General features: G+C 34.1%; 1 protein-coding gene across 4 annotated transcripts in view; it reads right to left on the reverse strand.

The window, feature by feature from the left end:
- Positions 1-24,197, reverse strand: part of FANCL (Fanconi anemia, complementation group L) — a 79,149-nt gene extending 54,952 nt beyond the window's left edge. For 3 of the 4 annotated variants that reach the window (XM_011941805.1, XM_011941804.1, XM_011941803.1), the window contains exons 1-5: positions 24,041-24,197; positions 14,536-14,594; positions 12,260-12,320; positions 9,144-9,200; positions 4,360-4,460 (exon numbers count right to left, since the gene is read on the reverse strand). In XM_011941805.1, the coding sequence (XP_011797195.1) occupies positions 4,360-4,460; positions 9,144-9,200; positions 12,260-12,320; positions 14,536-14,594; positions 24,041-24,136 (374 nt within the window). In that variant the 5' untranslated portion in view covers positions 24,137-24,197. The remainder of the gene's footprint in view (positions 1-4,359; positions 4,461-9,143; positions 9,201-12,259; positions 12,321-14,535; positions 14,595-24,040) is intronic. The other variant, XM_011941806.1, reaches the window with a different exon arrangement.
- Between the last annotated feature and the right edge of the window lie 364 nt (positions 24,198-24,561).

Genomic DNA, 24,561 nt, shown 5'->3' on the forward strand with positions numbered 1-24,561 from the left:
CAGAAGATAGGACTTAGGAAAAAAATACACACATACACACACACACACACACACACACACACACACACACACATATATTTGGCTAAAACAACAGGAACTTATTATCTCATCAAGATGTCAGCAAAGATGTGCTCCCTCTGGAGGCTCTAGGAGAGAATCTATTCCTTGCCTCTTCCAGTTTCTGGTGGCTGTCAGCAAGAAAAATATTTTAAAACTATGAAAGAAAATAGAGAAAAAGATGAAGAATTTCAACAAAGCATTAAAATCTGTTTTAAAAGATGCAAATGGTAAAGAGTAGTTTTAAAATATGTAATTAATTAGCTTGTGAAGTTATAACAAAGTAGACATTAAGACAATAATATTTCTAGAGAAGAAAAGAAACATGTCCTAATAATAAAAGGGAAAACCAACAAGGAAGATAGAGCAATTATAAATCTGTATGCACCCAATAACATGACTGTAAACAGACATAAAGCAAATTTTGGGGAACAAAAACAATTCCAAAAATTCACAATCATATTGGGAAAATTTAACACAGCTCTCTCCAGAGATCTTAGGACAAGTAGACAAAAAACCAAATACATCATTAAACATACAGGATATCTGACACACATAATAAATGTGAGGAATGAATAAAAGTAAAGCACTATACCCAACAAGAGATTACATACTCTTTTTGAGTGGAAACAGAACACATACCAAAATTGACAAGATGCTGAGTGATAAAGCAAGCCTCAGTAAACTTCAAAGTATTGAGATAATTAAAAGGATGATTTCTGATAAAAGCAGACTTAAACTGGAACTCAATAACCCAAAAATCTCCAGTTGTTTGAAAATTAAGAGATATACTAAATAAGCCAAAAGAAACCACAATGAAAATTAACATTTTTAACTGACAGTAATAAAAACGTAACATCAAAACTTACGGAATCTAGCTAAGATTGCTTACAAATTTACAGCCTTAAATTAATATATAACAACATAAGATAAATTGGAAAAAAAAATCAATGACCTACATATCCATCTCAAGAAATTACAAAGGAAGCAAAACTAAATAAATAAATAAATTCTTAATAAGCAGATATTAATGATAAAAAACATACAATAGAGAAAATTAACAACGTTAAAAGTTGGGTCTTTGAAAAAACAAAAAATTCATATGGCTCTTGCAAAACTGATTAAGAAAAATTAAAAAGGCACAAAAAACTCATCTGGAAAGAAAAAGGCAGCATCACTATAGATCCTAAAATCATTTTTTAAAATGAATGCAGGATGAAACAGAGAACATGACAAAACAATCTGTGTTACAAATACAGGAAAGAAGTACATTGAAGAGGGTGGAGGAAATGGTTCCAACCTAAGTAACTGTGAAAATGAGTGAAGCCTATAAAAGCAAAAAACAAAAAAAAAAATCTACAAAAATAAGCGTTGCATAGTTGATAAAGTTGTTACCCATGGGGGTACAGATTAATAATTGATAGTGCTCTCCATGTATACTGCAACTGAACAAGTAAGTAAATGGATAACAGATAATGGGAGCTCGGTTTCTCCCTGTTGGAATATGAGATTTCAGATATACCAAGTGAGTGGGCTAGAAAACTACATATGGTGATGGACTGGAGTTGCAGACATCAGTATAAAATCATGTTTGCCTTAATAGAGACACAAATGGTTATATACAAAAACATTCACAGATATGTACACACGAGTTAGTATAAACACATTTTTTTTCCATTTTTCAGCTAAGAAGGTCTAGAAACAACAACATACCAATAGCAACAAGCACCCCTAGTGCCTACATCCTGGTTTCTAATGTCATTCACTAATAAAAGCAACCAGGACTCCTTGGAAAAGTCGTTGATTCTAGGACAAGGGCAGGAAATATACAAAATTTCTTTCAGTGCCAGAAAGTAAGGAAATGCGCAAAAATATAAATATATCCACAATGATGGGGCCTGTCAAAAGCACACAGGAGCCAACTGAAAGAGCTCTCAATGGCCAAAGCTAGAACAAATTGAACAAGAAAGTAAAATAGTATTAGATTATAACCCAAAGTATAAAATAAATATCCATGAGTCCATAGTATTTCAAATAAATGACTGAAAAAATAAATGAGAGAGAACAAAATCTGAGCAGAAAAATTCCAAATCTATTAAATACTCTGCCCTAAAGGAGGTATGAGTGTAACTGCCCACTCCTTAAGTGTGGGCTACACATAGTGACTTCCAGAGAGTACAGTATAGCGAGAGGAAAAAAACAGTAACTTTACAGTGCAGAAACCTGACAAATACTACCTCAACCAGGTAATCAAGATCAAAATCAACAGTGATGAGTCACATAGATAACATGTACCCTTGATATGAAGAGAAGAATCACAGGAGAACAAAAGTCAGGATAAGATTAGCATACAGAAATATAAATACTATATCCAGCATGACTCTAAAAAGTATGTCAAAAATTTGACTCTAACTTTCCTAGAGGCCAAGTCAAAGAGAACATAGTCAATTACACAGTTCACATTATTCTTTAAGTGGCAGGTTGGATAGTCAGGCAAAGCATGACTTTTCTAGCATCTGAAACAGAATAAAACTTCTTTCATGGCTTCTCACAAAGATAGTGCTATATCATAAAATGGAAGACATCCCAAATTAAAATTCCTACTGCATTTCTTAGGGCTATTTCATACAACATCCTTTAACCCAAGTCAGTGGCATCAAGAGCAATTATACAAGAGAGCAAAAGAAAGTAGTTAGGTTCTAAGATCGATGGGTAAAATTGAGAAAATATATAAAATAAGATTAGAGACTTTAAGCAGTCCATCTACAGTGAAACACTATTACGTGCAATCAGGATTTTAGTAAGGTTTTAAGTTGAAATCTCAGGCTGTAATTTTTATCAAGACCAGTATTTAAATAACTTGGCTCAAGTACAGATCGTACACAGTTTGACTCTTAATCAGGGAGGTGGTAAGATAAAGAAGTATTCATAAAAAATTAAGCCTACATAAATAAAGTCACGACTGAAGGAATGGCTAACCTATCTCCGCACATAAGTGCACCAAAAGAGGTATGGCCCACTCAGTCAAATTTTAGTGGTTAAAACAAAAGGGAAAATATTGATCTATACATAAGAAGAGGAACTTTCTAAATAAAAGCCTTTTAAGGAATATAAAGGAAAGTAGAAGGCAAAGGCTAATAAAATAATTCTTCTTTCTCTAATAATCACATATTTAATGGCGATTTTAGACTATTTACATGGGAATAATTTGGAACTCTAAAATATGTTTAAGTCTTTAGTTTTTCTTTAGTTATCAGTAATGGTATAAAACATATTAAAGGACATATATTCTGCACTTAGGATACGTTCCTTGTTCTCTTTCAAATGGCGATTTGACTTTCTGGATTTTCACGTTAGTTATCAAAAGTCCAATGCATTGAAAATAGCTTAGAAACAGATAAATAATAAGATGTTTAAACATGATAAGAAAAACTTAGTGGTAAACAATTGCACATTCCTTTCACATTGTACCTAAGTTAGCCCTTGATTTATCTTAGTAACAGAGCAATCTAAATGGAAATAATAAATGAATACTAAAATACTATTGATACTGGTTAAGAAGTGATAAGAACTAAATTGACATATCTTTACTGCTGCTTTAGCTCAAAGTAGAAAGGTTATAATACACCTAATAATAAATGTAATGTTTCAAAGTATCCACACTAAGAAGGAAGCTAAATTCAGAAACTGAATAGCAAGCAAATCATCATATTCTTTTTCCAGGTGGTATGTGGATTAAGTTTTAACAACCTTCTTACATATCTACTGAACTTAGGTTTCTTTATGCATCAGTTTTTTTAAAAAAAATCATTTTTTTCAAAGAAAGCTAGATGATTCTTCCAAACCCTAGTTGCTAAAATTTACTACTCAAATTACAAAAGCACTTATAATGTTATATATGTAAATTTAGACATGCCAAATTGTGTATTAACCAAAATAACTACAATTATTTCAAAAATACTGTAATTTTTCCAGCCTCTTTCATGTGTCCAAGCACTACTCTTCAAATATGGAAAATTTAGAATACAGTTGTATGTTCAGTGAAAGTATCTATTATGGTAACATCTTACTGTGTACATAAAAATGTCATTTTCTCCAAATTATATTTAGCATTTTACTTTGTAAGTCAATTTTTTATGATGATATTCCTCTCTTTAATTCACAGCAACAATAAGGATCAAATACTCTAGTTACAACGAAACACTTTGACTAAAATCAGGTATAAATTGCTAAAACTAGAAATATATTCAGTTAAAATGTATAAAACAAAGGCATTTAAAATATATTTTAAAACAGACATACTTATCCCAACCAAGAGTTCCTATCTCTTCAATAAGGCTTGAGTAGAACTGGGGAGGAGGAGGTGGTGCATATAGCTCTTGTCTATTCTTTAAGGCAACTTCCTGTTTAAAAGAAGAAAACCTGAATTGGCTGTGGAATGCAAGACAATGAACTGTTAATACCTGATTGCAAAACATAATTTCATTATCTTCTTAGTGCCTAACAAAAGTATCCATTGTTTTATAGAAAATCTGGCTGACTCATTCCCTTGCTCATGAAAAAGAAACAAGAAAAAGTTAAAGGACTGCACTGAAGGTCATGCAAAATGTCAATTTTTATGCCATGAAAAGAACTTACGATTTTAATATTTTCCTAGACTGTTATGCCTACTGGAGATTAAAAAAAAAACTTTTTATTACATTGATCCTCAAGGCTTCACTATCGCTCTACTCCCATGAAAATGATGTTTGATATATACGTTTTTTAAAAAGTACCTCTAAAGAAAGGCCTGAACTCTAAGTACATTACCTAAACTGACATATTTGTACACCATTATGAACCACATCTTAACAAACAAAAACTCCTCATTATCAGAACAAATATCTACATGCTAATTTCTTTCACTGACTTACACTCTGTACTATTCTTCAACCAGGTAAGTTGGAGTACTATGCCACCCATCTGGCTAGATTACAGTCCCGTTCCTTGCTAGGCCTATCTATGATGGCTTTACAATGCTTATGTTCTCCCAACCAAAACTAAATTCTTTTACAAGATATATAAAAACATCACTAGAATTGCTGAAGCTAAAATTACCAATTATTTTGAAGTTACTAACCTAGACAAACAGCTTATTTGGAAAGTAAAAATAAATGTATCTACAAATTACTTAGATGTTCATATGGTCTGAACTATCAAACAGTACTACAAAAAGTAAGTTAAAAAATAATTAAATAAATAAATAAGCCATAATAAATAACGGAAGTAGATAGGGACAAGTTGAAAATTATAAACACTTCTGACAAATAGAATCCTAAAAAAAGGTTGCAATTTTTATTCTTTTAAGTATATGTTTAATCTTATTTTTTAAGTATATATTAATTTTTTTAACAAGGATAGGATACTATTAAATTGAGATCATATTAAAAAGAATAGATATTACAAAACAGCACTTCAAAATCAAAACTATTAACTGGAACTACTTCAATTTAGTTCTGAATCTGCTTTATGATGAAAAAAAAACTGTGAAAGCAGATCCCTATAGCTGAGGAGATCAATATGGATTTAATTAGAGGGTAAGCTCCTAAAAGACAAGGTATATGCTGCCTTTTTTATAATATAAATGCTTAATGTTGCCTAAAAATAGACTGATGGGCCACCAAAATAAATTCGTATTTAGGTTGTACACCAACCTAATACTATGAAGACTGTGCTCTACTAGTTATTAAATAAAATGCGTTAATATAGTATATTACTTCTTTCAAAATTTGTTTTTATTCTGAAATATTAATTATTGCTATCCACAAAAATTGAAGGTAAAAATAAACCTGGATAATAGTAAAAACATTTTTCAATCCCAGGTTTATGACATTTATACACTCTATCTTCTGAGTCAGACAAGTTACTCCTACTCTAGAACCATAACAGGTAAAAAGGCAAAAGCAGAGAAGTAACACACTCTTCACAGAAAAGAGGGAAAGGTACATAGCAGAAAGGCTTCACAAACAGAAGTTTTAAATCCTGACTTTAACAATTCCTATTTTGAGGCCTTAGGGTTCAGTGGCTCAGCTCCAAAATAGAAATAAAATAACCTACCACATAGGATTATTTTAAAATATAGGTAATTGTTCACTTATTAAATATATACTGAACTCCCACTATATGCAGTTATTACTAGGCAACTCCATGGAAGATTTACAACATTTCCTGAAAAAGTTCAGTAACTACTGACTTCATGTGAGCATTACTCTCAACATATGTATTGGTGATTATAGTATAGGAGCCCTATTACTAACAATACAGCCTAACAGTACACTAATAATTCTTATATTTTTAGGTATACTATCTTAAATGAGCAATAAAATCACCAACTTTGTCCATAATTTCTGAAGAAAGCTAAACACAGGATTTCATTTTTATTCAGAAATGGAATAAATGTACTAAATAGATATTGTAAATCAGAGATCTCAAAATTTTATTTTAGTTTTAAACTAGTAAATGTTTGTTCAAAATTAAATGGCCAAGAGAGCTGTGACTTACAATGTATAAAGTTATTTTTGATAAGAAGAGTTTAGTGGGACATGATACCTATACTTTTACTCTGGTTCCCTTAGTCTCTCCTTGTATTTGTACTGTTTATTAAAATTGTAATAAAAAGATAAATGTTTCAAACTTTTCTCCAATGTCAAGGAGATGTAAACCAAACATGCTTCACTTGTTCACTTTACGTTTTTAGGGTTATTACATTAAGCCCTTTGATGTAATTTGTAATTAATTTTTGATAACCCTTATTAATTAGGATTTATAAACTCATAAATCAAAATTCAAACTTCAGAAATTAATTTTAAACTATTATTCTAATCTCACACATTTAATCAAAGTCCTACCTTAAAAGGTTCTTACCAGCATTGAAAAAGGACTCAAGAAAAAAATCTAGCAACTAAGTTATCAATATGTAGTAGTTGCTGCTAAGAACAAAATGGTCTCAACAAGAATTACAAAGAAATATCAAAACTTTCCATTGTTAGCAATATTAGTATTGAAATTTTTATATAAACTAACATAAACATGTAGACAGGAAAAGCATAAGTAAAATATAATAAGTAGAACATAACCAAAATCCATACTACAATGATGTTAACATTAGAAAACAGCATTTTCAGAGCAAAAGTGATATAAGCAAAGAAGTAAAAACCCTATAATGCCCATTTGAATTGTAAATATCAATACAAACTCATAATTACATTCTTTCCAAAAAGCATTTTTTCCTAGCTTTGTCCACTGAAAAAAACCTAGAAGTAACAGCAATGAACACTCAAGTTTCCAGATTGAGGCATCCAAATACTATTTCCTACAAAGAAATCATGATTCTTTGGAGAAATGGCTGATTACAGTTATGGAATAAAATGAGTACATGAGCCTGGGGCAACTGGTATTAGAAGACAAAGAAGCTTGGGTTATATTAAAAGAACTCAGGAGCCAACATGAAGGGGCTTGTACTGACCAAAAAATGGGACAATTTAAGCATCAAAAAGAAAATGACTACAATAAATAAAAATTAACTAAATATATAAAAATCTATGAGTTCATAAAGATACTTAAAAAAAAAATTACTTTAGATCTCTGTGACAGTTGCTAGGCACCAACTCATTATTCTAAAAATTGGTTTCTGTTTTAAAAGGAAAAGAAACAAGCACTTATCCAGTCTCTCCGTTATGAGCTGTACCTCAAATTAACCAAACAACTGATGAGAAGTTCTCTACAGAAGATTTTCAACTAAGAAATGCAGATGATAGAATTTTTTAAATTATCATTTGTAAATCCTAATGAAACATTAGATATAGGCAATGATTATTATTAGAGGCTAAAATCATCAGGTGATAGGCTGAGGGGGAACTTTATATTGAATGGATCTAAACATATCGATCAATCTTAAACTTATTAAAAGAGGAACCAAGGAATCATCAGACATCACGTGCATCCTCATGTAATATAATAAATACTGAGCACCAAGTAATCTCGTAAGAACAAATGAATCCGAATCTGCTGAAGCCTCCAGATCTAAATGCCAGATTACAAAGAAAGTAGAGTATGTTAAAAGATAAACCAGGAATATCTTACAAGCCAAATCCAGAATGTAGAAGATTTTACAGGACACCTAATTTGTTTTATTCAACAAATACATGGCATGAATAAAAAGGGTGAGGTAAAGAGGAGATGCTGTTATACATAAGTACCTTGTAAGTCTTACATAAGGCTTAAGAGACATATTAACTAAATATAATGTGTGGACCTTGTTTGCATACTAATACAAACAAAGCAGCTGTAAGAAATTATTAACTTTGTTGAGGTTATAACAGTATATTTAAAAACAAATAAAAAGCACTTAGCTGTTAAAGAGATACACACTGACGTATTTACGGAGGGATACATACAATGTCCAGAATTTCCTTTAAAATACTACAGTGTCTTTCTTCTAAAAAAGTAGAAGAGGAACTATGACTGGCAAAATGTTAAAATTTGGTCAGGCCCAGCAGTATTTACTATAATCTTCCCTCTTCTTTTGTTTATGTTGAAAACTTGGGTAATAAAATGAACTTGGGTTTTAAGAAAAATGTCTACAGGATAAACTAAACAATCAAGTATTTTATGCAACTCTGATTAAACAGTATATATGTAACAGTACACATAAAGTGAAGCCTAATACATTTTTTCAGATATCTGTAGCTATAGACAAAATTATTTATATATCATATTATATCTTTAAGTAGGACTACCTAATCTCTTCTTAAATGTTAAACTCCCTGCTGACAGGCCAGGAGTGCATTTTATGTCTTCACCACCTGCCCAACACTAGTGTCAAGAATACCTAGTTTATGATACAATCAAAGTGGTTCCTTCACAAAGTTGCATCCCTCATGCAGTTCAAGAAATGCATCACCTATATTTATGTACACAGTAAAAGAAAACATTAAATGACTGAGAGTTAAGAAGACAAATTCTAATAATGTCAGTTTTTAAAGGAGTTACAGAAAAGAAATAAAGACTTCCAGTATGGTAACAGCGTCAGAAAAAAAAATTCTTACCAAAAGCATCTTCAACTCCATCATAAAGCTCATTAGATCAGGAGAGTGCTGCATCCTCTAGATCAAAACATTTCCAATTAATTTCATTTGCACAATAAATATTCCATCCACTAAAACTGTAATAAAATGTAGGCCCAAGTGAAGTGAAAAAAAGATTGGCTATATCAATATCTGAAAAGTATAAGTATTGGTCATCAACCTTACTACTCCTACCAATTTCATTTTGAAAGAGTAATTAATGTCCTCAAATCTACTTTGTTGAGACATATAAAACTGTGTTAGAATGTCACTTAAAACCTCACACTACCCTGTTTCTTGAGCACTGTATACTACTGAATCCCTTGTCCCCCTTGCAGGGCATGCGATGGGAGTGTGGCTTGCTTCTTCAGTGCCCTGTTGCTCAAACCTCTAGGGGAACATACAAACAGGCAGGCTGTGGGGCTCCAACCCCACAGCAGTATCTAGGCGTGAATGTTTACAGCTACTTAAACCCCAGTGGGTGTGTGTTACAGGTGCTCTTTTAGTTTAGCCATCCATCGGCAGCTTGTGTTAGCCAGCTCAATTAGACCCCTGCCTTATTGCAAGGACAGAGAACTTTCTGTATCCCAGGGTTCCTGTCTTGATGTACTGGAAGAATTGGATCACATGTGGCCTTGGAGAATGACTGCAAGATTTTATTGAGTGGAAGTAGCTCTCAGCAGATGTGGGAGTCAGAAGGGAAATGGTTTTCCCCTGGAGTCGGGCTGCTCAGTGGCCCAGGCTCTCCTACAACCACCCTGGCCAAACTCTACGTCATTCTGCTGGTGAATGGCCTGCCGGCCTGCTGGAGCCTGTCGGTGTGCTCTTGACATGCTCTCGATGTCCTCTCAATGTCCGGACACTTGTGTGTTCCTCCACTGATACATTTCTCTCAACGTCCAGCTGCTTGTGTGTGTGTGCCTGCTAGGGTCTCAGGTTTTTATAGGCACAAGATGGGGGTATGGCAGGCCATGGTGGTCTTGGGAAATGCAACATTTGAGCGTGAAGGCAGGGGTGCCTGTCCTCACCTAGGTCCATGGGCACAGGCCCAAGGGTGGAGCCCTCACCAGGGACCCATCCTTCTCTACCCAGCACTTCTCTGCCGCCCTTCTGTATCACTACCATGTCTATAAATCTAGCAACCTAATCATAACTTTTTTTAAAGAAGAAGAAAAAGAGGAGGAGGAGGAGGAGGAAGAGAAAAAAAGAGAAAGAAGAGGTATAGAAGTGATGTGAGTGGGAAGAGTATAAAATACAAAAATCAGGCAACTCTATATAATTTTTAAAATCTAGTTAGAGCAATAAATTAACAATTATTAATTAACAATACGGTCTTTTTTTATATTTCCCTTGACCTTAAAGACTACCTACAATTGTGATTTTTGTCCTCTCACAACTAATCCGTGTTAGTCAAAACGGAGACAGTCATTCATTAAAGTAAAATGTTATAATAAAATGGCAAAAAGGAAATAATCTCTAAAGTAGAATAAATATTTAAGAGTTACGATTCCATTTCCTAGAAATTCTTCATTCTTAAAATAACTACAGAAAAAAATATTCTCAAGTTTTACACTGTTTTCAACAATACATGAACACATTATGATTCACATCTTAACTCAGCTTTGAGTGGGTCTATGTAGAGCAAATTCTTGACTATCCCTTCTTCTACATTGTATTTCCCCCCTCCTTAGTTTATTACAGATGATCAATAAATGACAGGGTCTGGAAAGGTCTGGAAACTAAAGCCCAGAGGCCAAATCCAGCTCAATACTGTTTTTGTAAACAAAGTTTTATTGGCATGTAGCCATACCCATTCACTTACCTCTTATCGATGGTTGCTATAAGGGCAGAGTTGAGTAGCTGCAACAGAGATCTTACGGCCTACTAAGTCGGAAAAATTTATTATCTGGTTCTTTACAGAAAAAGTCTGTTGACTCCCTGGCCCATACTTACTAAAATTAAACATGATACAAGAAAAGAATAGTAATATTCACTGGGACTGTAAAATAAAAAGAAGACTTAAACTAACACTGGGTTCTACCTAACCAATCAGAGGGCAAGGAAGAATAAATAATTGGGATTTTTTTCTAGGAATCCTCTTGATAACTTGCTGGCGTAAAACAGAGTAATAGATCTTAATATTAGATTACATAAACCATTTTTTCCCATGTTATCTCAATATGTCAGTAGATGCATTTCTTAAAGTTTAGTGTACAATATAAAAAGTAAAGGGGATGGAGACAGGGATAGAAAGAAAACAGACAAATAATTTGAACATATCCTTAAAAAACTTCTGTAATTATATTGCCAGGATGACAACCTTCATTCTATAAATCAAATAGTTTATTTCCTATACTTCTTTGCAGCTTTAATGCTTTACGGGAAAGTGACTGTGACTGTCAGTTATCATAGATAATAACCTGCCTTTAAGACACAGAAATACAGAAAATCAGGAAAAAAAAAACACATAAACGCATAAAGCATCAAAAGAAATGCAATTCTAACAATTATTTTCCTAAAAGAAGAATTGTAGTATTATGTCATTATTTTGCTTCAGTAACTGACTTTTTTTCTACTCTTTAAAGGAATTTTCAGGTAGAGGAACCTAAACATTAAGAACAAAGAAATTAATCCTGCCTATTAACACACTAAGCAACCTTTATCTCCCCTCATTATGCAAGTACACATGATCCTAAATTATTTCTACTACATATTTTCCGTTGCTAATCTAGGTAGGACTAAAATCCCATTTTTATCACAGATATCCCACAGCTCTAAATGGCTGTGATTTTTTTTTTCCCTATCACCACCATTCAGTCTCAGCAGAAAAATCACTCAAGTAGTGATGGGTATGGATACGGGTGAATTCATTTGAAGAACCTAAAGTCTCAAGGATGGAAATTGGTTTCAACACAAAGGCCACCTGGAGATCTCCTGAGGACACTGAGATTTAAAAACACACAGAGATGAAACCTACAAAACTCAACAACTATTAAACCAGTTTGTTACAACATTCTACAAAGTAGATATTTGAAGAACAATAAATTTAGTAATTTCTTATCTTCACTTAAAACATAAACCTTCTAAAAATGACTTACCTGTTGTACTATTTGATGGTATCCATTAAGTATTGTTCTCAGCTGCCAACTACATAATAATCTAAAATTTTAATGAGACAAAATGGTTTGTTCATTGTTCAGAATTAAAAGGAAAAATGTATTTGTATGCTAATACAAATATGCATGTATATATAAAAGAAGGATAAATATAATTTTGACAAGTTAATAAAATTTTTACCATTGATACTGTTCAAAGTCTTGTCTTCAAACTGTCCGGTACTAATTTTATTCCAAAATATAAATAACTGTAATCAGTAAATGACAGGCAAACAGTACATCCTGTTTTTTAACTTTAACACATCCCAAACAAAGTTTTCCATCAAAGTAGATTCTTTTCCAAGATAGGTTAAATAAAACCAACAGTTTTGATAACAATGTATCACCCAATATAATGTATCAAACATGTATTTGAAAAAGCATGTGTAGCAATATTACCTTCAAATTCCTGATTAATATAACTAAAAGGATATATTTTATTTTTATTTCTTATTTTTTAGAGACAGGGTCTCGCTCTGTCAGTCAGGCTGGCTGAAGTGCAGTAGAAGAACAGCTCACTGCAACCTGAACTCCTGGGTTCAAGAAACCCTCCCGCCTCAGCCTCTCAAGTAGCTGGGACTACAGACACCCACCACCAAGCCCGGATACAAAGATACATACTTTTAATTAATCGTATAAGAAGTGATAAGTTAATGTTCATCCACTTACTGGCTAACCTCTGCTGTGCTCCTGATACTATTAAGTAACTCTTCTAAGGAATTACTTTTACTTACCTGTGAGTAGAAAGCCTCTCTGAGTTTTCCCCAACATGGCCTTTTCAAACCAGCACAACTCTCTCCATTCTTGAGTCTTCAAAACCCCATAACCATCCCTATCTCCTCTCTTAGTGGCAGAGTAGTTCATTCAAATGTCCATTGGTAACCCCTGCAGGAGATGTGCTTTCTCTCCCTTGCTATCAACTTGGTGACTTCAATTAATTATCCCTTTATTGTGGTATCCTTAATGTATGTTCTGCTAGTTTTTTCTACTTAATGAACTAACTTGTTCAAAGAAATGTATCTTTAAAGAACACTGTAACTCTTCTTTGAATGCATACCATTCTCTAACACCTCTTTTTCTTCAAAATACTTTATACTTTCCTCCCACTCATCCAGTCCAAAATCCTACAGAAATGGCTTCTGCCACCACACAAAACTTACTTGCATCTAACCTATCTCTCTGTAGTCTTCAAGCTATGCTAACCATGCCTTGCTTAAGCCTTCTTTATTTGGCTTGAAAGACTCTGCTGTCCAAATTTTCCCCTTTTCTGGTCAATCCTTAGTCTCCTTCTAAGTTCCTCTTTAGTGACCAGTCCTTTAAATGATGGTATGCCCCAAGGTCTTGTCACTGGCTTTCTCTTCTACGCCCCCCACCAAAACTCCCCGCCAGACACAGCACCAAAAAGCCTATTCATAATCAAGGTCCCAAATCCTTCATCTGTTGTAACTTCCACATACATCTGCACTCCAGGTCTCACACTCTAGTTCCACACCACCATATTACTACCTACTAAATAGCTCCTCTTGATATTTCATACCCAGTATGACTTAAAACAATCTCTCTTCTACTTTTCCATCTGTGACTTCTCTAGCTTAGTGATCTGAGCCAGGAATTTGAAAAGCATCCTCTATTCCTTTTTCCCTCTTACCTACACTTCTAGTGGTCACAAAATCCTCTCAGTTCTACTCACAAATATCTCTGGATTCCTTTTCCTCCATTCTTCTTCAGAAATATTTAGAGGAAGAATTGAGATTTGGGGTGGTACCTAAATTTTCAGTCTCATATCCTGACTAGTTGTATCTACCAACACCCAGTGTTGGTGCCTAATTTATTCCAGGACTGAACTGATGTGAGTCTTCCCATATAATGAATATACATATTAATAATATCAGTCAAAAGTTGGAAAAAATGTTTTCTAATCCTTTTGTACTGTCCTTTTATATACTTGTTCAGTATTTGTTTGTGAAGTATACACAGTTGCTGTTTACTGCTTTAAATTTAAAAAAAAATGAGAGAACTAATGTTTAAAAGCACTTTAGTACAGGTAAATATTTACAAATGCCACATTGGTTTGGAAAAATCAGAGATGTTTCTTTTGGAGCAAATGACTAATAAGCATTTTAGGCAAAACTCTAGTCACTAGAATCAATTTATACGAAATGTACCGCCTGTCCTACCAAAATGCAAAAATGCACATTTATAACTAAATACCGTATCACCTTGCGTTCTTCAGTTGTAAATCTTCAGGCAACACTACTCTAAGGTGGAAGTCTCTTCCCTGTGGAAAATATTGAAAAGGATCACTCAAATTTTTATCTTTCACTTAATGCTAAGAGAAGTTAAACAGAATCACACAGAAAAGACAATGCTTTCCTTTATTTTCTAAAAGGTATCAACTTTATCCACATCTTTATACTTGTTAAAATATATGCAACAGAATATTGCATTTGAGGGAAAATAACTCAAAACTGTCTTATGGAAGCTTTGTAGTCACTGGGAAATCAAAACACTCAGATAAGACTTCCTTTTTAAAGAGAAAGTCACTCATAAATACAAGAAATAATACAAAATTATTAATACAGGCCCATAGAAGATATTTCAGTGTTATTTCTTAGGAAATAAATTTATGAAAAAAAAAAGAAATTCCTTCAAACTGCTTTAAAATGAAGAAAAACATTACAATATAAAATAAGGATATGTAACATAATATAGTCTTCATGTTTACACCTTAGTTTCTAAATTTTAATAAAATGAAAATATATTTAGTTACACAATCTATATAGACATAAGTGAAATACTTTCATAAATCAGAGTATATTTTAATTCTCCCATTAGTGGGTCTCTAATTTTTCTGAAATCCTTAACATATTAACTATGTATCTGAACAAACAGAATTTTACTCAAGAGTCTAAGAAAGACCTCTGAGACATTTATTCCATTTTACTTTCTTGGAAAAGTGAACGGGTAAGTAGTTTAAACTTTGTAACTTAAATAGGACAATACACATGAAATTTGAGCAAAAATAGCAGAAAAAGACAAACAGAAATGTAATCTTTTACTCCAACAGAATAAAATGAAAAAGAGTAATAAAATTCTCAAAAAACAGTTACCATGAAGAATTTTAGCACAGTCTCCCTCAAAGCAGTTTCAAAAACAGAGGAACACAATTAAATGTACCCCATAACCTTTACTTTCATGGTAATATTACAGTTCTGACTTTCATTACATTTAAATGTCCTTTAAAAAAAAATGAAACAAAATGTACTACTGACCTTTTCAAAAGGTCAAGTAACAATAATTCACTATTTCATTAAAGCACTAAAAGGTATTATGTAGTAACTTTAACCTAACGTTATAGACATCCCACACATAGGTGTAAGAACAATTTGGAATTCACAATTTACATGAAAAATAGAAGAACTACTCTACCATAGAAATCCATGCTGTTATCTGAAAGAATAAAATTCCAAAGTCCCTTACTTGCAAAGCCCAGTCATTTTAAAAGGTCAAATAACATGTCACATGCCACAATACTTTCCTGATTCAAGAGAATGTCCAAAATTAGCCTTTTCGTTAGAGCATCTAGAAATATTAATTGTTCTCAAAAGACAGATTTTCCAGGCTTTCAGGGAACAGAAACACTAACAGTTGCCTAAACCTCCATCTACCCACACATCATCCAGAAAAGCTACATTAATTAACATATTAAGAATAAATAAAACCACAAATATCCCATGTTTTCAGCCAAAAGACAGGGTACACTATAAACCTCAAATTAGCTATAGGAAGAAAAATGTAAAGCACTTTACAACAGAACCTACTCTAGGACTCCCACAGCAACTCTTTTTAGACTGCTAGGAAGGTCAGGAAAAAAAAATGCATGGGAGAGAGACTGGGAGGAACAAACAAGTGTAAAAAATAATAATAATAATAACAAGCTCTGGCAAATCAGAACACTGACCTACAAAGAGAAGACTTAATGTGAACACAAAAGTCAAGGAGCCAGTCCTGGGAAAGAATGCTTTAGCGGTAGAAGATAGGAGAAAAGATAGGTAGAGACACCTTTTGGAAACTGCGTATTAGGAGGTAAAAGAACAGTAGGAAACTTAGGCTCTTATATGAGTAAATAAAAAAACAACTCCTTCCCACCCAGCACTCGCCAACATTTCATCCATTAAATAAATTGTACTTTGCTTCCCCAACAGAAGAGAGTATTCTTAAACTAAGAATTTTATAAACTATTGCAAACAGCCAGAATGTCCATGAATACAAAGATACTGTCTTCATCAATGTAAATCTACTATGAGACAAAGAAAGAAAAAGAGATTCACAACATTTCAGGTGATAACAGATCCCATGCAAACAAAACCCAGAAACCATAAACAAATTATAATAATAAATGAAATAAATGAGCATTTGTATCAGACATTTTAAAACGAAAATGATAAATTATATTTTAAAAAATGAAAAGGAAGAAATGAATGAGCTGAATAAACACAGGGTGGGATGAAAATAAAGAAAAAGACAAAATTATGTGAAAGTGAAGGAATAAATTTTAAAAAAGTCCAAGGAAGAACAAAATTAAATACAAATGTCATAAAGGGCAAAGAAAAAGCAAGAAAATTACCAAATGGGAAAATGAGAAAAAAACTAAAGACCATCAGAGAAAAGGAGTTGAAGTTGAAAACAGACCCAAAAAAGTCCAGACTACATATAATTGGATATCTTGGAAAGAAAAATAAAATAGTAGAAAAAAATATTTAAAAATATAATCCGTCTCAAAAAAAAAATAAAAATATAATCCAAGTACACTTCCTGGAGATCCACATACCAAAAGAGTAAGTGACCACATGATAAAAGTGACTCACAATAATCAACTCTAAGATATATCTTAATTAACAGACTTTCAAAATAAGAAAAAAGTCCAAAGTCTCTAGGTAAAAGATCGAATATATAGGAAACAGAATATAATTGGAAACAGACTTCTTAAAGCAAATTAAAAAATGAAGCAAGAATGAAATAGAAAATGTTAAGAAACTGAAGAGAACTGCTTCTAGCCTTTATGGAGTAAAGGGAGCAGGATTTATCTTCCCTCCTTATTTAAAAATGGGACAAAACATATGAAACAATGATTTTCAGATATTAAATAGACAGTGATCCTTGAAAGAAGGGAAACAAATGTAAAAATGCCTAGAATTATCTGTCTATGATGGGAGTATTTTCAGGCTGCAAGATAGGGATAGACAAACAAATAAGAGCATAATATTCTCCCTGATTTGAGAAGAAATAGGTGATCAAGGGGATGCCAACAATTGTACAATTCACAAGGTATAGTACCAAGCAGGAGAGAAATGCATGGAGAGTACAGAAAAACACAGAGAAACTCTAGCGAATTTCAGAGGATTCCTTACAAGGAGTCTTCATCAAGGAGTCTTCAGTTGAGTACTGCTTGCTCCATGGATATGAGGAAAACACCCAAAGGTGGGAACGTACAGGAACAGAGTCTGCAAAACAATCTCTAAGCTCATACAAGGCTGGGTATAGCCATGTTCCAACCAGCCAGAGTGGAAACTTTGTAATATAAGAGCCATTAAATAGAGTGCTCAGAAGGTGTTGCTTCACTTGTAGAGCTTAATTACCTTAGAATAAAGTCTGCTCTGGGTCTACCTAGCAATGCTTAAAAGCTTAAAGCTTAAAATTACTTGGAAAGATCAAACTGTTTCCAAGTAATTTAACTGTAGCTCACAACAAATCTCAAGAATAGTTACAGAATAAAAATATCTAGCATGCAACAGGTAGAATTCATTATGTCTAGCATCCAATCAAGATATACCAAGCACATACATTTCCTGCAAAGAAGCAAGGCAATACCCACAATGAAGAGAAAAATCAAGAGAAACAGACCTAAAAATGGCAGAGATAATAAACCTGATCTTGGCCGGGCGCGGTGGCTCAAGCCTGTAATCCCAGCACTTTGGGAGGCCGAGACGGGCGGATCACGAGGTCAGGAGATCGAGACCATCCTGGCTAACACGGTGAAACCTCGTCTCTACTAAAAATACAAAAAACCAGCGGGGCGAGGTGGCGAGCGCCTGTAGTCCCAGCTACTCCAGAGGCTGAGGCAGGAGAATGGCGTAAACTCGGGAGGCGGACCTTGCAGTGAGCTGAGATCTGGCCACAGCACTCCAGCCCGGGCGACAGAGCAAGACTCTGTCTCAAAAAAATAAATAAATAAATAAATAAATAAATAAACCTGATCTTAAAAATTAAAACAATTGTATTTCATACATTCAAGAAGGTAAAGGAAAACAAGCGTACTAAATAGAGACAGGAAAAATTTAAAGAAAGACTCCCTCAAAAAACACAATGTTTGAGTTTTTTTTATATATAGTATCAACAGCAGATTCCACCTTACAAAAGAAGGTATCAGTACACCTGAAGATATATCCCAAATAAAGAGAAAGACACTAAGGGAAAAAAAGTGAACAGACCATATGTGAGTTGTGAAAACTCAAAGTGACCTAAATGCACATATTTGGAGTCCTCAACACAGAGGAGAGAAAAGGAGGAACAAAAAAAAAAGAATAGAAAAGAAAGAAAAAATAACGGCAGATGTTTTTCCAAATTAAATGAAAATATATACTCACAGATCCAAGAAGCTCCACAGACCTTATAGAGGAAAAACATGAAAAAAGCTACACCAAGGTACAACATACATCAAAGTGACTGAAACCAATGACAAAAAGAAAAATCTTAAAAGCAGCCAGAGGAAAAAAATATTCTATTTACATAGGAACAAAGAAAAGAGCAGAGATTTCTCATAGAAAACAGTGCAAGACAGTAAAGTAACATCTTTACAGTATCAAAAGAGACAAAATTGTATAGCTGATAAACCAACAGTGCATAAAAAATGGAATCCTAATACTATTTTAAGGCAGATCATGATAGATTTAATATGTGTATTATAAACCCTTTAAGCAACTAGTTAAAAAAAAAAACAAACACACAGCCAATAAACTGGCAAAGGAGATAAAACAGAATTATAAAATTCCAATAACACAAAATACAGAAAAATAGGGAAAAAAATTAAAAATATGTAAGACAAACAGAAAACACACAGCAAGAGTAGATTTAAATCCAACCATATGAATAACCACGTTAAATGTAAATAGTCTAAATACCCCCAAGTAAAAGGCAGTGACTATCATATTGCATAACAAAGCAAAGCACAGAAGAAACACACTTCAAATATTAAAACACAAATAAGTTTAAAACAAAGAAGTAAAGATAAACTATGGTAACATCAATCAAAAGAAAGATGGAATCTGTATGTTAATATTGGAAAATACAGATTTCAGAAGAAACATTATTACTAAAGATAAGAAAGGTCATTTCATAATCCTAAAGGAGTCAATTCATCAAGAGTGCGTAACGGTTCTAAAAGTTTATGCACCTAATAACAGAACTTCAAAATATATGAAGCAAAACTGATAGAAATTAAATAGAAATTGAAAAATCTACAACGATTGTTGGAGATTTCAACATCCCCTCTCACTAACTGATAGAAAAAGCAGACAAAAAAGTCAGTGAGCATAGTGCTACCCAGTGAGGGCCTGGGTAGCACTCTGAAACAATTTGACCTAACTGGCATTTATATAATTCTCTACCCAATAGCAACAGAATATTCATTCTTTAGAGTACACACAGTATATTCACCAAGATAGACTATATTTTGGTCATAAAATTAAGGCTCAGTAAGTATTTTAAAAATTCAAATCATACAAGTTATATTCTGTGACCAAAATGAAATTATAAATCAATAACAAAAAGATATCTAGAAAATCCTCAATATTGAGAAAGATTATCATATTTCTCAGTGAGCCACAGATCAAAGAAGAAATTAAAAGGCATTTGGAACTGAATAAAAACAAAACTATAGCACACCTAAATTTGTGTGACATAGCTAAACCAGTATTCAAAGGAAAATTTAAAGCACTGAATAGCTGTACTAGAACACAAGAAAGATCAATTAACTTTCATCTGAAGATATTAGGAAACTTAAGATCAAAAAACTATCCAGATGGAAACATAAAAATAATAGAAAAAAAAATCAACGAAATTAAAGGCAGGTTCTTTAAAGAAATCAGTAAAATTTGTAAACCTCTATCTAGATGTATCGGCGGAAAAAAAGGAGACATAAATTACCTATATCAGATGAGGATGAAAGGTATTTTTAACTTATATCCCTAAATTATTTGACACTCCTACCTCTAGGAGTTGGTGCCTAATTTCCCTTCTTTTGAACAGACTAAGAAACTTGCGTCTAAAAGAATAAAGCAGAAGTAAATATGTGTGACTTCAGAGGCTAAGGGATTAAAGACAATGTGTATCTTTATTCATCTCTCTGTTGTATCACACACTCAGGGGAAGCTAGCTGCCATGTTGTGATAACAGCCAAGCAACACTATAAAGATCCATGTAGTGAAGAACTAAGGCCTCCCGTTAAGAGGAATAGCAAACTGAGGCCTCATGGCTAATAGCTACGTGAATGAGCAATCTTGGAAGCAAATCCTTCACCTCTAGCTTGACCAGCTTACAGCCCAGGACAGCTCTGAACGCAGCCCAACACAAATGTGTGAACTTCCTTAAAACATTATGGGATTTTTTGTGATTTTTTTTTAGCTTATCAGCTATCATTAATGTATTTTATGTGTGCCCAAGACAATTCTTCTTCTTCCAATATGACCCAGGGAAGACAAAAGATTGGACACCCTGTTTTAGATCATCAAAGTCTTGGCAAGTATCTTGATTGCAAAATCATGAGAGATTTTGATCAAGAACTACCATCCAAGTTGTTCTCAAATTTCAAATCCACAGAAATGGTGAGACAATCATTGTTTTTGTTTTAAGCCACTAAGGTTTGAAGTAAATAGCAGCAAAAGACAACCAACATAGAGAGCATCATTACAGACCCTAAAGACATTAAAAGGATAATAAGCAACTATTATAAATAACTTTAAGCCAATAAAATCAGAAACCTAGATGAAACTAACAAATTCATTGAAAGACACAAACTACCAAAGCTCACTCAAAGGAAAGAGAAAATCTGATAATAGAGACAACACCTAAACCTGATTACATATTAGGTCACAGGAAAAAATACCAGTAACTTCCACGGAGACTTTTTGTTTTTATAAACAATACTGTCTAATTACAATACAAGAAAAATGAGAAATCAGCAACAAAACTAAAAACCAGAAAGGACCTTCCACGAGAAAATTTGTAAAACCTATTAAGGTGCATAGTAAATTAACATCATATAGCTTCTAAGAAAGGTGGTGACAAGACTACATGTCAGCATCTATAGGATACTTTTGAAACAGTGATGAGAGGAAACGCAAAGCCTTAAAAACTTATATATATAAAACCTGCTCACTGGCCAAATCTGGGACAATTCGAGGATCAAAATAATGATTATAATCAAATAATTTTTAAAAAAATCCATGCATCCATTCTAATATAATTAAATAAATGAGAAAGCAGGCAATGCTACTCCTTATAATAAATTGCCACTTCATAAATACAGAAATGACAAGAGTTAGAAAATCATCATTTGGCAACCATGACAGTAACAGTCGACTCAAGTAAAAGTTAATGGATGCTAAAACTCGAGAATGTGTGTGAAAGTTTGATGCCTCAGAGTACCTCCCCAAAAATACTTATGAATTACAAAAGGAGATTCTGGCAGATGACACCTTAACCAGGTGATCAAAGTTAACATCATTAATAATGGAACCAACAGGCAACCTCACAAGCCTTAAGAAGGACAAAACAATCTTTCTGTAGTTTCCCTGCCAAAAATGTATTATGTGATATCGTGAGGAAATATCATTCAAACCCAAATTGAGATACCATCTACCTAATAGCCAACCTGTACTCTTCAAAAATGTCAAGCTTATAAAAAACACAGACTGAGAACTGTTCCAGGTTAGATATGACAACTAAATGTAATGTGGGATCTTAACGACAGATGATGGTAGGGGATAGGGGGTATAAAACATACAACTGTATCATAAACAAAATTTGAAATATGGACTCTTAGATAATAGTATATCATTAAATATCCTGATTTTGATCATTGTACTGTGGTTATGTATGAGTGTGTCCTTGTTCTTATGCAATTTATGCTCAAGTATTTGGGGATAAAGGGGAACTATGCCTGATTTAACCTCAAATGGTTCAGGAAAAAAATGTGTATATGCGCCCACCCACATACATATACTTAACAACGATCAATCAAATGGAGAAAATGTAAACTGGTGAATCTAGGTAAAGGGTATACTGGAATTACTTGTGCTGTATATCCTTGCTAGTTTTCTGTAAATTTGAAATATACACAAAATATTTTTAGACACGTAAAATGTTCAGGTTAAAATTTAAATAAACTGCTAAGGCAGGTACAAATTGGAACTGTAGCTACAGCAATGGTCATAAAAAACTTTAATCTCAATTCTAATGGCTGTACTTGCTTTCTAAGAGGCCTTAGCAGACATACATAATAGTATTTGCCTTAAAGTGCCTAAAATTAGGTATAACATGCTTCCTGTAAAAAATATATATATAACTTAATAATTTTTCCACTTTTCTAAATGTTGTCTAAAAGAGAATCATATTTTCAGCTAGGTAATTCAAGAAGAATACTTCTAATTGGAGAGGCAAAGGTGGATTAACTTTTTTCCATATGGAATAATGAATTTTAACCTCTACTTTCTGTGATGGTCATATGGTAATTCCACATATACTCAAAGACTATGCGTGATGTCGGGAAGCGAGCACAAGTTTGAATGTAATGGTCAAAAAGGAAATGTCTACACTCAAAATGCTAACCTAAGGTACCCTGGTGCAATGTAGAGAGAAAAAAAATCCAGGACTGAAATCACACAGCCTGCGTTTAAGGGATTCTGATGTCATCATCAGCAAATAATGTCTCCGGTTTCCCATACCCTGACTTCTTCAATTAGAAAATGGGAATGATGATTCTTCTAAAAATTTCTGCCTCAAAGGGCTGAGGATTAAGTGAGCTATCTACCTGGAAAGCGCTTTGTAAACTTCGAAACCCTACACATGTGTTAGTATGTGTAATAAACTCCGTAAGAGAGGCCACTGGAATCAGCAAAGTTAATTAATTCCATTGCTGTCATGCTTCTCCTAAAAAATATTGTAACTGTGGGTGTTCAGGTACATACGACTTGGCAAAGGGCCAAAATAAGGTTTTCTTCCCAAATATTCTTTCTACAGGAAACACGAATATGATTAGCCCAGATTCTCGAGTGAACTCATCAACATCCGTGGAGGTGGAGAGTGTTAAAATCGAGTTAGGGCAAAATTTACCAAAAAAAAGAGAAAAAAATCAAAGAACAGTCAATTACGGGACACTGAACGAAGAAGGAAGCCAAACTCAGGGAAGGGCGAGGGAGAGAGGAGGCGTGGCCCCAGCCCCGCTCCATGCCGGGCGCCTCCTAGCTCCCCATCCCGCGCGGAGACCACAGGGGTGGCGGCGACAGCGGCGTTTCTCAAACCTTCAGTCTCCCAAGAGCCGTTACGCGCCGCCCTTCTCAATCCCCACAAGTCTGGGCCCCTAACCTCCTAGCCTGTCACAGACTTCTGCGCGCAGCTACGCTGCAAGAGGCTCTCTTAGCTAGAGAGCAACCACTGGGCGGGTACCTGAGCCGAGATGAATCCCTCATACACGGTTTTCGACCGGTTCTGTGGCAGAAGCAGCGGGCACTGGCGCAACAGGCTCGCTTCCGTCACCGCCATGGCTCGAAGTCTGGAGAGACACAGAGAAGCTCTAGACCTGCTGGGTCCTGCACATGCGCAGTCCGCTTGCGCTTGGACGCCGCGGAGCGGAAACCCGAGCCTTGGCGGGAAGATCCTGGAGGATTCCGCGGGCGGAAATGAAGGTAAAGCGCAGCCAGGCCAAGTGGTGCTCTGCCGGAGGCGACATCGGGGCTCCCCAACCGGTAGTGGGAGTGAAGATTGCGCTCAAGTCCACAGGACTGACTGACCAACCTGGAACAGTTCTCAGTCTAACCTGGAACAGTTTTCAGTCTGTGTTTTTTATAAGCTTGACATTTTTAAAGAGTACAGGTTGGCTATTAGGTAGATGGTATCTCAATTTGGGTTTGAATGATATTTCCTCACTATATCACATAATACATTTTGGTCATTCTAACCTTGATTGT

Source organism: Colobus angolensis, unplaced genomic scaffold, assembly GCF_000951035.1.
Source record: "Colobus angolensis palliatus isolate OR3802 unplaced genomic scaffold, Cang.pa_1.0 Scaffold201, whole genome shotgun sequence".
NCBI classification, from domain to species: domain Eukaryota; kingdom Metazoa; phylum Chordata; class Mammalia; order Primates; family Cercopithecidae; genus Colobus; species Colobus angolensis.